Source organism: Electrona antarctica, assembly GCF_951216825.1.
Source record: "Electrona antarctica genome assembly, chromosome: 19".
Taxonomy (NCBI): Eukaryota; Metazoa; Chordata; class Actinopteri; order Myctophiformes; family Myctophidae; genus Electrona; species Electrona antarctica.
Window position 1 is genome coordinate 39,013,330 of NC_136800.1, and position 14,125 is coordinate 39,027,454.

The 14,125-nt window shown below is 43.7% G+C and overlaps 1 protein-coding gene across 1 annotated transcript in view; it reads left to right on the top strand.

Moving 5' to 3' along the window:
• Window positions 1-14,125, top strand: part of b4galt2 (UDP-Gal:betaGlcNAc beta 1,4- galactosyltransferase, polypeptide 2) — a 343,648-nt gene that overhangs the window by 316,363 nt on the left and 13,160 nt on the right. Inside the window, exon 7 of the mRNA XM_079488696.1 lies at window positions 1,379-1,483. Coding sequence (XP_079344822.1) covers window positions 1,379-1,483 — 105 coding nt within the window. The remainder of the gene's footprint in view (window positions 1-1,378; window positions 1,484-14,125) is intronic.

Genomic DNA, 14,125 nt, shown 5'->3' on the forward strand with positions numbered 1-14,125 from the left:
GGGAGAGGAGTGGAGAGGAGTGGAGCAATATCAGGCATGGATGCATCTGAAGACAACCAGGCTGCAAGTACTGAAGCGTGGATTCAGAAATCAAAATTGTTTTGTTTTGTCTCTCTCTCGCACGCACGCACGCACGCACGCACGCACGCACGCACGCACGCACGCACGCACGTACACACAAACAGACAAACAGACAAACAGACAAGTTAGTTGCATGTATGCATGTACACACTCGCACATGTCCACCACTCACACAGACTTTGTATCACTATACTTGAGAGGACATCAACATTCAATTTTATGAATGCCATTTTGAAAATGTTTGCCCTTTATAACCATAACTGTATTTGCAAGCTCTTGTACATTTTTTGGTGCAAGGCACTATTACACAACGTCACAAGGTCCTCACAAGTATAGTGTTAGAAGTACACACACACACACACACACACACACACACACACACACACACACACACACACACACACACACACACGTATGTGTATCAGAACACATCAGTGCAGGTGTCTCCTTACAGACTTCAGTTGGGATTATGTGGAACAGATTGCTTTGTGTTGCCTCACACTTCTCATTTATTGTTAAAACAAATCTCACAGCAGATTTTCTCTGTGCTGTTGCATCTTACTGAATACACGGATACAGCTGTCTGTGCGTGTGAGCATGTGTGTGTGTGTGTGTGTGTGTGTGTGTGCACACACATTTGTGGATGTTATGTTGAAATCAAGAACACTTCTACATTTTGTTGATTTAGTCATCAAAGTTTGTTCACTTTTGTGTCTTATTGATTTCATGTCAAACTGTGATGATATTTTCTCCTGCAAGCAAAGTGTCTGAAACAAGGTTATCGTTTGTTTTGGCAAGAACATGATGAGCAGTTGGGCCGCAATATTCCCTATGGGCTTTGTCTTGATTTCTCTCTCTCTCTCTCTCTCTCTCTCTCTCTCTCTCTCTCTCTCTCTCTCTCTCTCTCTCTCTCTCTCTCTCTCTCTCTCTCTCTCTCTCTCTCTCTCTCTCTCTCTCTCTATATATATATATATATATATATATATATATATATATATTATAAAACCACACCCAAACACAACATCCATTGCAGAAATGATCTTATCGACATAACCTCTCTCAGTCTCTGTGTCTCTCTCCATCTCTCTTTCTTTCAGTGTGCAAAAACACATTATGCATTATATTTGAGCCGCCTCTCACTGTGTGTGCGTGTGTGTGTGTGTGTGTGTGTGTGTGTGTGTGTGTGTGTGTGTGTGTGTGTGTGTGTGTGTGTGTGTGTGTGTGTGTGTGTGTGTGTGTGTGTGTGTGTGTGTGTGTGTGTGTGTGTGTGTGTGTGTGTGTGTGTGCGCGCACACAGGATCACTCTGAACGGCATGAAGGTGTCCAGGCCAGACGTGAGGATCGGCCGCTACAGAATGATCAAACACGAGCGGGACAAACACAACGAGCCCAACCCACAGAGGTAAGCTATCCGCTATTGCATCTCTTTAGTAAAAAAGTATCAATACTGCAATATAGAAAAATATTGGCATCAAAATGTACTTAACAGTATTACTGCACAACCACGTTCCCCGCTATTTAATCCAATATTCTACGCTGCCGAGATTGTTTTATTACCTTTAGAGCATACGCTGAAGTATTTGCAGCTTTCAACCACGAAAATCCGACGAAAAATAGTCCGATGTGTTGTTATGATCAGAAGAACCATGACAATGCGAAACGAAACCACCATGCACAGCATGTTGTAGTCTAAACAAACGGCCCGTTCACATGCATTGGGCTCAATTTCCCAGAAGCCCTAGCAGCCCAGAGGATGACTTGATTTCCGGTTTCGTCATCATAACGCGACGGCCTCGTCACCAGGTCCGGGACAAATCCACTATTTATTTTTAATTATTTTAAAACGGCATTTTAAAATAATTAAACGCATTAAACAAATAGCAGGTTTAGCGTATTACGCGTGGTGGAACCATGGATTAAACAATTAGCTGCCGTCAAAGTGTTAATGTACAAAAAGTTAAAGTACTCATTATGCAGAAATTCCCATTTCGAAATTTCAAATGTCTAAAAATCTTTTGAATTATTTTTGACGCATTGTGAGCTTGTAGATCGGCTATTTTCAAATGGCCAAAAAGTGTAGGCCTTATAGAGCTAAAGTTGTTAATGTGTGTTTCGTAATAATAATCAAAATCTTTAAAGTAACTAGTAACTTAATATTTCAAATAATTGTAGTGGAGTAAAAGTACAATAATTGTCTCTGACATGTAATGGAGTAAAAGTACAGACATTTGACATATACTCAAGTACAGTACTTAAGTAAATGTTACGTTCCACCACTGCATCTGACCACCTCTCCACTGGATCCTCTGTGTGTTAATACATCTGACCACCTCTCCACTGGATCCTCTGTGTGTTAATACAACTCACTGCATCTGACCACCTCTCCACTGGATCCTCTGTGTGTTAATACATCTGACCACCTCTCCACTGGATCCTCTGTGTGTTAATACAACTCCCACCTCTCCACTGGATCCTCTGTGTGTTAATACAACTCCCACCTCTCCACTGGATCCTCTGTGTGTTAATACAACTCCCACCTCTCCACTGGATCCTCTGTGTGTTAATACAACTCCCACCTCTCCACTGGATCCTCTGTGTGTTAATACAACTCCCACCTCTCCACTGGATCCTCTGTGTGTTAATACAACTCCCACCTCTCCACTGGATCCTCTGTGTGTTAATACAACTCCCAACTCTCCACTGGATCCTCTGTGTGTTAATACAACTCCCACCTCTCCACTGGATCCTCTGTGTGTTAATACAACTCCCACCTCTCCACTGGATCCTCTGTGTGTTAATACAACTCCCACCTCTCCACTGGATCCTCTGTGTGTTAATACAACTCCCACCTCTCCACTGGATCCTCTGTGTGTTAATACAACTCCCACCTCTCCACTGGATCCTCTGTGTGTTAATACAACTCCCACCTCTCCACTGGATCCTCTGTGTGTTAATACAACTCCCACCTCTCCACTGGATCCTCTGTGTGTTAATACAACTCCCACCTCTCCACTGGATCCTCTGTGTGTTAATACAACTCCCACCTCTCCACTGGATCCTCTGTGTGTTAATACAACTCCCACCTCTCCACTGGATCCTCTGTGTGTTAATACAACTCCCACCTCTCCACTGGATCCTCTGTGTGTTAATACAACTCCCACCTCTCCACTGGATCCTCTGTGTGTTAATACAACTCCCACCTCTCCACTGGATCCTCTGTGTGTTAATACAACTCCCACCTCTCCACTGGATCCTCTGTGTGTTAATACAACTCCCACCTCTCCACTGGATCCTCTGTGTGTTAATACAACTCCCAACTCTCCACTGGATCCTCTGTGTGTTAATACAACTCCCACCTCTCCACTGGATCCTCTGTGTGTTAATACAACTCCCACCTCTCCACTGGATCCTCTGTGTGTTAATACAACTCCCACCTCTCCACTGGATCCTCTGTGTGTTAATACAACTCCCACCTCTCCACTGGATCCTCTGTGTGTTAATACAACTCCCACCTCTCCACTGGATCCTCTGTGTGTTAATACAACTCCCACCTCTCCACTGGATCCTCTGTGTGTTAATACAACTCCCACCTCTCCACTGGATCCTCTGTGTGTTAATACAACTCCCACCTCTCCACTGGATCCTCTGTGTGTTAATACAACTCCCACCTCTCCACTGGATCCTCTGTGTGTTAATACAACTCCCACCTCTCCACTGGATCCTCTGTGTGTTAATACAACTCCCACCTCTCCACTGGATCCTCTGTGTGTTAATACAACTCCCACCTCTCCACTGGATCCTCTGTGTGTTAATACAACTCCCACCTCTCCACTGGATCCTCTGTGTGTTAATACAACTCCCACCTCTCCACTGGATCCTCTGTGTGTTAATACAACTCCCACCTCTCCACTGGATCCTCTGTGTGTTAATACAACTCCCACCTCTCCACTGGATCCTCTGTGTGTTAATACAACTCCCAACTCTCCACTGGATCCTCTGTGTGTTAATACAACTCCCACCTCTCCACTGGATCCTCTGTGTGTTAATACAACTCCCACCTCTCCACTGGATCCTCTGTGTGTTAATACAACTCCCACCTCTCCACTGGATCCTCTGTGTGTTAATACAACTCCCACCTCTCCACTGGATCCTCTGTGTGTTAATACAACTCCTGAGAGTATATATACAAATGTTAACGGGTCCATTTGGTTAACGTGTGTATTATGCTCTCAGAGTTACACATGGTTTAATTAACACTGAGGATTCGACTGTGATGTTTCCGTGTGCAATTTGTTGCCGTCGGGCAGAAGCCTCTTATCTGCCTCCAGACCGGGCCGCCAGCGTATCGGTCTGGGCACCTAGGCTGCCCCATCCGCCAGCGTATCGGTCTGGGCACCTAGGCTGCCCCATCCGCCAGCGTATCGGTCTGGGCACCTAGGCTGCCCCATCCGCCAGCGTATCGGTCTGGGCACCTAGGCTGCCCCCAGACCGGGCCGCCAGCGTATCGGTCTGGGCACCTAGGCTGCCCCCAGACCGGGCCGCCAGCGTATCGGTCTGGGCACCTAGGCTGCCCCATCCGCCAGCGTATCGGTCTGGGCACCTAGGCTGCCCCCAGACCGGGCCGCCAGCGTATCGGTCTGGGCACCTAGGCTGCCCCCAGACCGGGCCGCCAGCGTATCGGTCTGGGCACCTAGGCTGCCCCATCCGCCAGCGTATCGGTCTGGGCACCTAGGCTGCCCCATCCGCCAGCGTATCGGTCTGGGCACCTAGGCTGCCCCATCCGCCAGCGTATCGGTCTGGGCACCTAGGCTGCCCCATCCGCCAGCGTATCGGTCTGGGCACCTAGGCTGCCCCATCCGCCAGCGTATCGGTCTGGGCACCTAGGCTGCCCCATCCGCCAGCGTATCGGTCTGGGCACCTAGGCTGCCCCATCCGCCAGCGTATCGGTCTGGGCACCTAGGCTGCCCCATCCCGACAACCTTCGCTGCGTGTCACTCCCCATCTCTCTCTCCCCATTTCCTGTCATTCTACCGTCTTATAAATAAAGCAAAGCAAAGCAAATAAAACAAATCTATCTACAAATAAACCTTATCTCCATTTTCTAACTTTTTGTGTCGCACAAAAGCATCAAAAGTGGCAGATCCATGCGCTCGTGTAGAGCTCGTAGATCTGCTACTTTTTGCTACGTTTGAATTTGAAAGTAACAGTTTTTGGACATGTGAGGTTACCACCCGACAGAGACGAATTACATTGTAGGCGTTTAGCAGTCGCTCTTATCCAGAGTGTTTATTGAACTGTAGTCGATAAACAGGTCAGATCACATAAATACAGTGCAGGGAGAGGGAAGCGTTCTGTTAGAGCCTCACGGAAACCACAATATCAGCTAAAGAAAGAACATAGTAGTATTCTAAACTGGATTAAAACAACATGCAATCTAAATCACTTAACATTTGTGGTCGTACCAAAAACAAATCTTTCTCTCGGAATGATGATGTATAGGCATAAAAACATTAATTTCAATTACATCCGTTATGCCATGAGTGGTAGCAACAGAGTTATAGACAGACATAATACATAGTTTTATCCACAGTTGATACAGATGATATTTTCTTAGGAGAGTGAGTATTGACAGAAGCTCAGAAGAGACACATGTTAACTTTATGAACTGTTAACATAACTACATTGGACACAAAAAGACAATACCATTTTAATACTAGTCATTAAGTACTAGTCATTTCATATAATACTAGCCATGACGTAATTAAAGCGGGTTTGGAATTGTAACAGCTGAAATCAATACTATATCAGTATTCTGATATTAACATGCGGGCCGCATTAAGTGAAGGTGGGGGCCGCATGTGGTCCCCGTGGGCCGCCAGATGCCCACCCCTGACTTAAACCATTTGTTAAACCAAGCCTGAACACAATCAATTGATTCATCAATAAACAATTCACACACACACAGGTCACCCATCTGACCACTTTAACATGCGACGAACACTTCTTTAAGTGGGTTCCTGATTCAGAAAATGTAGGGAATATTTAATTGAATTTAATATTTAATTCATATTTAATATTAGGCATATACACACTTGACATATTCAATATATTGTTGCTGTCGGGCAGAAACCTCTTATCTCCATATTTTGTGTTTTTTAAAGGAGCATTCAGTGATTTGAAAAAAACCCGGTCCACCCGGTAACAAGATGTGCACATGCACACGCTCTACAGTGGGGGAAGTACAACAGACCAACAGCACGTGCACCAATGCCCGCCCCACTCGATCATGATTGGAGGAAGGCCCCTCTCATCCTGATTGGATGAAGGCTTTGCCACCCGCCACCAAAACTGAAACTAGGGTTTTTTGACCCCAGGGGCTCACTGGGGACAGGGAGGAACTCCTTATATGGTCAGCACACTCTATAGTAGGGAGGATTATCCAGAAAAAAAGGAAAAATAAGTGATATTTAGATTAAGTCAAGTAAATGAATGTCCTACTTTAGCGTCACGCATAAGTAGCATATCCGTGAGCTCGAAACACGACGCGAAGCAAGGTGTTTCGAGTCAGTTTTGGATATTGAGCTAAAAGGTTTGGGAACCACTGCTGTGGACTTAACCTGACTCCGCCAGATGGGGCAGCAGAGAGTACACTGGGTTCCCCCCTCCTGCTCCCCTGCCTCTAGCTGATTGGCCAGGCCGTTTTGTGCCCGGGCATCAAGTCTGCCTGAGAGTTCCCAGATGGGAGCAGGAGGGGGGAACCCAGTGTACTCTCTGCTGCCCCATCTGGCGGAGTCAGGTTACTGTGGACTATCAACAAAGCAGAAATGCACGGCCATTTTGTGCACACGCCACGGGCACATAAGATTAAAACGTATTTTAGTTTGACTTCCAGCAGACAGTGTAGCAGCATATATAGGTAATAATAATAAGTGAATAAAAAGAGAGAGAGAAAAACAAGCGCAGAGAAGACTCAGTGGTTTTCTACACTGACTGGATCAAGCTCCGAGGGTGTCAGACTGGAAATGTCACCTAGTAGGTGTAACTGAAATAAATCACACCTTTTGGAGCTTGATCCAGTGTACCAAAAATACTGCTTCTGTATTTAGGCGCCTTCCACCCCCATAGTACAGTATCTCTCGACCAATCAGTGGCGGCTCTACCACGCTTAAATGCGAATTTCGGACCAGACGTTTTTATTTATTTATAAAAAAACCTCCATGCCGAGCGTTCGATACCGACTTACCTGCTGTGCGGCTCAAACGGTAAATCTCTTCTTGAATCGCGCAAATATGTATTGTTATCTGTTGTAGATGATGTGGACAAATGAAGTCCACAGAACGTTATCGCTCTGTGGCTTCCGCCTCGACCAGAACGGTGTTTGACCATTTTTGTATCGCCACTAAGGGTCGTTTGCACCAAGAAAGATTAAGCCTTAATCTGGTTTAAATCAAGGTTTATCTATTAATCCAGTTGCACCAAACTTTAAACCTAGTTTTCACTAATCCGGTTTAGTTTTAAACCATCCTTTTAATCTTGGTTTTGTTTTTTTAATCTTGGTTTTAATTTTCACAGTAAACCTGGATTAATGTCAATCCTGTTGCACCACTACTTTAAACTTTGATTTAAGTATCAATAAGGGATTAATTCTAAACCAGCAGGAGAGGAGGTTTAAATGAAAACAACATGCTTATACGTCTGTTGGTTTTTTTTTTTAGCGAGCGAGACGGTTTTTATTATCATATATATTTTTGCTGCAGGCACTATAATTTAATTTAAACATTCTCAAATATGAATGAAATAGTAACGCTAATGATGCTCACGACTGCTGCTGTTTATTTACAGCGCAAAACCAAGATGGCGGACACACAAAAAGGTTTAATCCATGAATTAATCACAGTTTAAAGTTTTAATCACAGTTTAATGGATTTTAATCACAGGTTAATGATTTAATCACAGATCTGTTAAGCAATGCTTAAAATTAAGTGGTGCAACACAACTCGAATTAAAATTAATCCTTGATCAACAAATCCTTGATTAACACTAAACTAAGCTTTATTTACTTTCTTGGTGCAAACGATCCTAAGAGTGGTTCACATACACATTATCAACAGAATTCAGTCAAAAAAACGTCTACTGCTGAATTCCCCTTTAACTCCATAGAAATGTCACAGCAGGCTTGTACGGTATAGCCTACACACAATACTGAAGTAGTCCTGCATAATCAGACGATCGTCGTCGTATCGTCGTATATCGTCGTCTCGAACCGTCCCAAAAAGGGCTGCCGTTGGACTGGTTCCCGCCAGACAGTTATTTTATGACTCACATCTTTATCAGATTATGTTGAAGCTGTCAAAGAGAGAGAGGAGCTATTGTCGCTACATTCATCTACTAGTCTGGATCTGATGATCAGAGGACTGAGGGGACTGAGAGGAGTGATCACGTAGCCAGTCCTGATGACATGTAGGAGATCAGAGGACTGAGGGGACTGAGAGGAGTGATCACGTAGCCAGTCCTGATGACATGTAGGATCGTCTGGCTAGTGGCTACAGCAGACTAGTGCTGATGAATGTAGCAACAGTGCCTTTCAAAACCTACTTACTTACTTTTGGAACATAGGCCACTGATGAATTGTTTCCACCCTCCTCGTCTGTCTTGGGGCCATCCTCTCCAGCTGTTTCCACATCTGTCCCTCGACTCCCTTTATTCTTGAATTCTTGCTCTGTGCTTCCTTTCTAAGCGTTTGTTTGGCTTATTGCTGTTTTGTTTCTTCCGTGTCCAATCCAGCTCCCCTTTGTCCATACAATTGGTTATTTGGTGTAGTGTTGATTTTGATTTAGTTTTGAAAATGATCTGATCTACAGTAGCTCTGTAGCGCTATTTTCAGCATGCAAACAAGCATAAAATGACTTCTCCACTATAGTCCCTCCCTAGCACACGCGCCGCGCCGTGTTGTGAACTTGTAGATGAGCTATTTTCACTACTTCTTAAACATTTGTTTTCTAATTTATGGAATTTCTTAGATTTTTCTTTGATTTCTTTATGAAATTACTGGGAAATTTTATTTTTAATTCATGAAAATGTTTGCTTTTTTTTTTTTTTTATAATAATTAAAAACAAAATGTAGGAAACAAAACATCAAAATGTGTCTGTGACTCATGGATCCCGACTCCACACTCCTCTACTCCACATTCCATCCACAGGCAGAACTTAAGTATCGGTGAAATCCTTGTATGTCCACATTTGTTATGAAAATGAAAGAAACAATGTATCCTGTAGTTATTATTTAGCCACAAGGTCATGTTAATACCTTTCATTGGTTCAGTATTTATAAAACCCACAGACAGACATAACCACATGTTCACTTATATTAGATTGTTTGAAATAGTAATAGCTGGTAAATAGCATCAAAAGTAGCAGATCTACAAGCTGGAAACCTGTTGCTTGTGGATCTGCTACTTGAATTAAATATGTATTTGTTTGTTTCTTTTCTACATTTAGAGTAGACAAATATTATTTTCACCCCCTTTTATCTTTTTCTCGTTATGCCAATGAATCCATCCCCACACCCATGTATGCGTTGTCACTGCTGTTGTATGGCTCACCTGCCAGTGAGGAGCTTGCACCAATTAACCCATTTTGGGGCGGGAACCCCTTTTGGTGTTAGCATTATGTTATGCTTTAGCTATTGAAAAATAGCAGATCTACAAGCTCATAGCGCGCCACCGAGTGGCGCGCTACGAGCTTGTAGGTCTGCTATTTTTCAAAAATTGAAGAACCACTGACATAGAAACATAGCTTTTTCAGAAAACTGTCAGGATGTAGAAGACATTTTTAGAATCTGATCTCAGGTCAAAATGGGTTAACAACCTCCCGCCCAACACTCCCCCATAGATATTTTAAAAACATAGATGCCTCATTGGGCGCTGCAGGTCGTTGGAGCGATGAGTGTCGAAGGAGGGGCGGAATAATTTACACCGTCTTACTCTATGGCAGGCACGCTACGTGGAAGGCACGCTACGTTTGTACTCAAGTGACTACTGGCCAATCGCAGCGCATCTTTTCCGGGACTTATCAAACCCGAACATGCGCTCTGTGACGCACTCATGCTTCCGCTATATGCTTCACAAGGAATCTTGGGAAATGTTTGCCCTCCCTTGAGCGCATACGCTCCAGAGCCGGAAGGGGCGTCTACCTTTATATGCTGTACAGTTGGAGGCCATCGATATTGTCCTTTTCTTTTTGCTGAGGTTTGCGTGATCTGCGCAAAAGGACAGTTAACCCATTTTGGGCGGGAACCCCTTTTGGTGTTTTAAACATTATGTTATAATTTAGCTATTGAAAAATAGCAGATCTACAAGCTCATAGCGCGCCACCGAGTGGCGCGCTACGAGCTTGTAGGTCTGCTATTTTTGAAAAATCGTGAAAATATTTATTTCAGAAAACTGGAGGATTTATAAGGATTTTTTTAAAATTTGAGGTCAGGCCTAAATGGGTCAAATGATAAGGGACAATATCGGTGGCACCCAACTGTATGTCTATGGCCTCCCCAACCCGTATAGGAGTATGTGCAACAATGCTGGAAGTACCCTCACTAAAAACGCCGGGACAACGCTCCACACGTCCCAAACTCTTCTCCCTTCTGGCCCCAAAACTGTGGAATGCACTCCCCGTTGCAATCAGAACTGCAGCATCACTCCCAATCTTCCGCCGTAGTCTGAAGACCCACCTTTTCAGACTCCATCATGGCCCATAGCACTTATCCTACCCCCTTAGATAGCACTTTTTAGACTTAGATAGCATTTGAAACAGACTTATAGCATGTCATGTAGACAGCACAATAATTGCATTGTATGTAGTCATAGCACATCATAGTACATATGTATAGCATAGTATAGTATATATGTATATTTAATATGTATAGTGTCATTATATAGATATGTTCTAGTTACGTTCTTAGCTTACGCATGTTTCTTGATAAATGCATTTTATATATGTGATGTATTCCCATACTTTTGTTCTTGCCTAATGTAAGTCGCTCTGGATTAAGAGCGTCTGCTAAATGCCTAAATTGTAAATTGTAAATTGCCCAGTCACCATTAAAACCACCCTCCCTGCCCATCTTCCCTCCCCCTGAACATGGGCCAATTGTGTTCGCCCGACAAAGCCAGATGCACCACGGTGGATTTGGTACTTGTGATGCTTTTGTGTGACACTGTAGTTAGTATGATAAAGTAATTTTAGGGGGATTCTTTTTTTTCTTACATTTTTATCCCACGATTTTGTAACCCATTTTTTTCTCATCCAGTGTCAATTATCTAATGTAATCCATGGGCTCTACACTCCCTCTGCCAACCTGGGGAGAGCAACGGACTGACCTCATATGCTTCCTTCAATGCATGAGGAGTCCAAGCCGCTTCTTTTCACCTGACAGGGGGGGAGTTTGCCCGGTTGGACCTAGTGCGTGGGAGCAACGCGTTATTCCAACTAGTTCCTTTCCCCTCCATTAGGCGCCCCGGCTGGCCAGGGGGAGGCAGTTTAGAGAAAAAGAGAGAAAATCATTTTGTGTAAGGAAACATGTTCATTTGTGGCCTGATCGGGGAGGGGCAGCAGCACGCTCCGATGATCCCGTCCAGACCCATTCATCAGCAGGAGTATAGAACCTCACATTAAGCTGCTTAAATGTGGATTATCAGTGTTTATTCCCCCCTGAGCACCCCTCCTTTCTCATGCCTGGACGGCCCAGACAATGATGCCTCTCGCCGCAGAAATCGATAGCTGTCCCCCCGCCGACAGAGATGCAATCAGCTCAGCACTGTGTGTGTGTCTTTTCTTTTCCGATATTCCCTTTGTTCCGTTGCGGAAAGTATAGCTATATTACAATACTCAGCAGTACATTAGTGCAATAACGGCTACACTTTCAAATTAAATTCACGGCCTGAAGTTGGGCTTAAAGAGTTTAGATTTTTTTTAAAGGTTCCTCTAATTATATTGGAAATGTTATAATTAAAGATACAAGAGTTGTATGTGGGCTTCCCAGGGTACATTTTAAACTCTCATTTCATGTTTAACAAAACTAATCTTTTGGAAACGGTCTCATCTTGCTCCTTATGCAGAATCATCCCATCTTGTTAACTCCAAGCCATTACAATTACTCTTTGTGTGTCGATATCTGAAGCATCCGCTGGTGATTCCACTCATCGCTTGCATCTCTGGATGCCTCGGGAAGTGTATTCAATGAGTTCCTGTGAGCTCTTACTTGCACATCGTCTCTGTCCGGTGGAAACCTCATATCTCCAAAACGGTTACTTTTCAGGATTGAAATTCAAATAGAACAAAAGTAGCAGATCTACAAGCTCGAAACGCGGCACAATAAAACCGCTATCAAAGAGCACCTATACGGACAGTTGCAAGTCCAACACCTCCTCCTGTTTTTTTGTTTTGTTTTTTTTCTGATGAATTGAAAATGGAGGACCCTAGTGTTGTAAACAAGTCTTAGTGCTTTTCCTGGTTTCATCCTCGTAGCAGTTTTTGTATTGACTTAAAATAAAATGTTCAATCAAACTTCACGCTGTGTTTCGAGGTTGCGCTTTTGTGTGACACTGTAGTATGGCATTCATTTACACTTTTTTCTTGCAGTTGTGCTCTTGTGGTCTGAAGAGTTTCATCAGAACACTAGAGAGAGAGAGAGATGAGCTGCTGCTTTTTTGCAGAGACCAATTACTTGTTGTTGATGTTTTCAGAAATGGTTTAGGAAACCACGCTAAACCAGGAAAACAAACATCATTAAGGACCACTACAATTTTTTACACTTCTAAGCAACAGTTGTAAAAACCTTTATTTTATTTCATTGGACGAATGAAGTCATATGCCTTTGAAATGCCACCTAAATTGTGAGTGAAACATGAGTCAGATCAGATGGATTGATACAGGGCGAGTTAGGGCGTTGGCTGTCTATCAGGCATGCGTGCTTAACCCAATATTGGGCGGGAACCCCTTTTGGTGTCAGCATCATATTATGCTTTAGCTATTGAAAAATAGCAGATCTACAAGCTCATAGCGCACCACCGAGTGGCGCGCTACGAGCTTGTAGGTCTGCTATTTTTGAAAAAAAAGAACGACTGACATAGAAACATGTCGCCATGACCTGACGAAGATGTAATTGACACATCGAAACGTTGTCGCTTTTTACCTGCACCCTGTTACTAATAAAATAAGGGCCTAAATCGTCTGAGCTGCTCCAGTGCATTCTTGTTCGCATATATATGTCCTGCTCCTGAGATGCACCAGACTGGCCTGCTATAGGCTAGAGGCGCGGCTGGAACTCCCTTTTCTTTTCAGAAAACTGTCAGGATGTAGAAGACATTTTTAGAATCTGATCTCAGGTCAAAATGGGTTAACACAATCAGTCCCGGGATTCCTTCAAAATAGGAGCTCTGGGGTGCCGGGAAAACATGGTCGCTTTTACTCTGAAAGAGTGATAAGCTGGTGGTGTAACTGGTGTTATATATAGGACTTAATTACAGCAAAAGACCTGTAAATAAGACGTCCATAATAGGGTCTCCAATGGCATACATAGGGGAATATTCAGAGGAAACAGCCAATACACCATACGAGCTCGAGCCACAGTACGAGATCACAACACATCATGTTTCGACGTGTAAGCTATTTTCGGCAACACAAAAAAATGTGTAGAGGACAGAGTATAGACTGCCAAGAGAATATAGGGTTAGGGTATAGGGTTTAAGTGCTTAACCCATTCTGACCTGAGATCAGATTCTAAAAATGTCTTCTACATCCTGACAGTTTTCTGAAAAAGCTATGTTTCTATGTCAGTCGTTCTTCGATTTTTCAAAAATAGCAGACTTACAAGCTCATAGCGCGCCACTCGGTGGCGCGCTATGAGCTTGTAGATCTGCTATTTTTCAATAGCTAAAGCATAACATGATGCTAACACCAATAGTGGTTCCCGCCCGCAAAATGGGTTAAGTGCTTAAGACCTCGGTGCAAGCTCATAGCGCGGCACCGAGTGCCACGCTATGAGCTT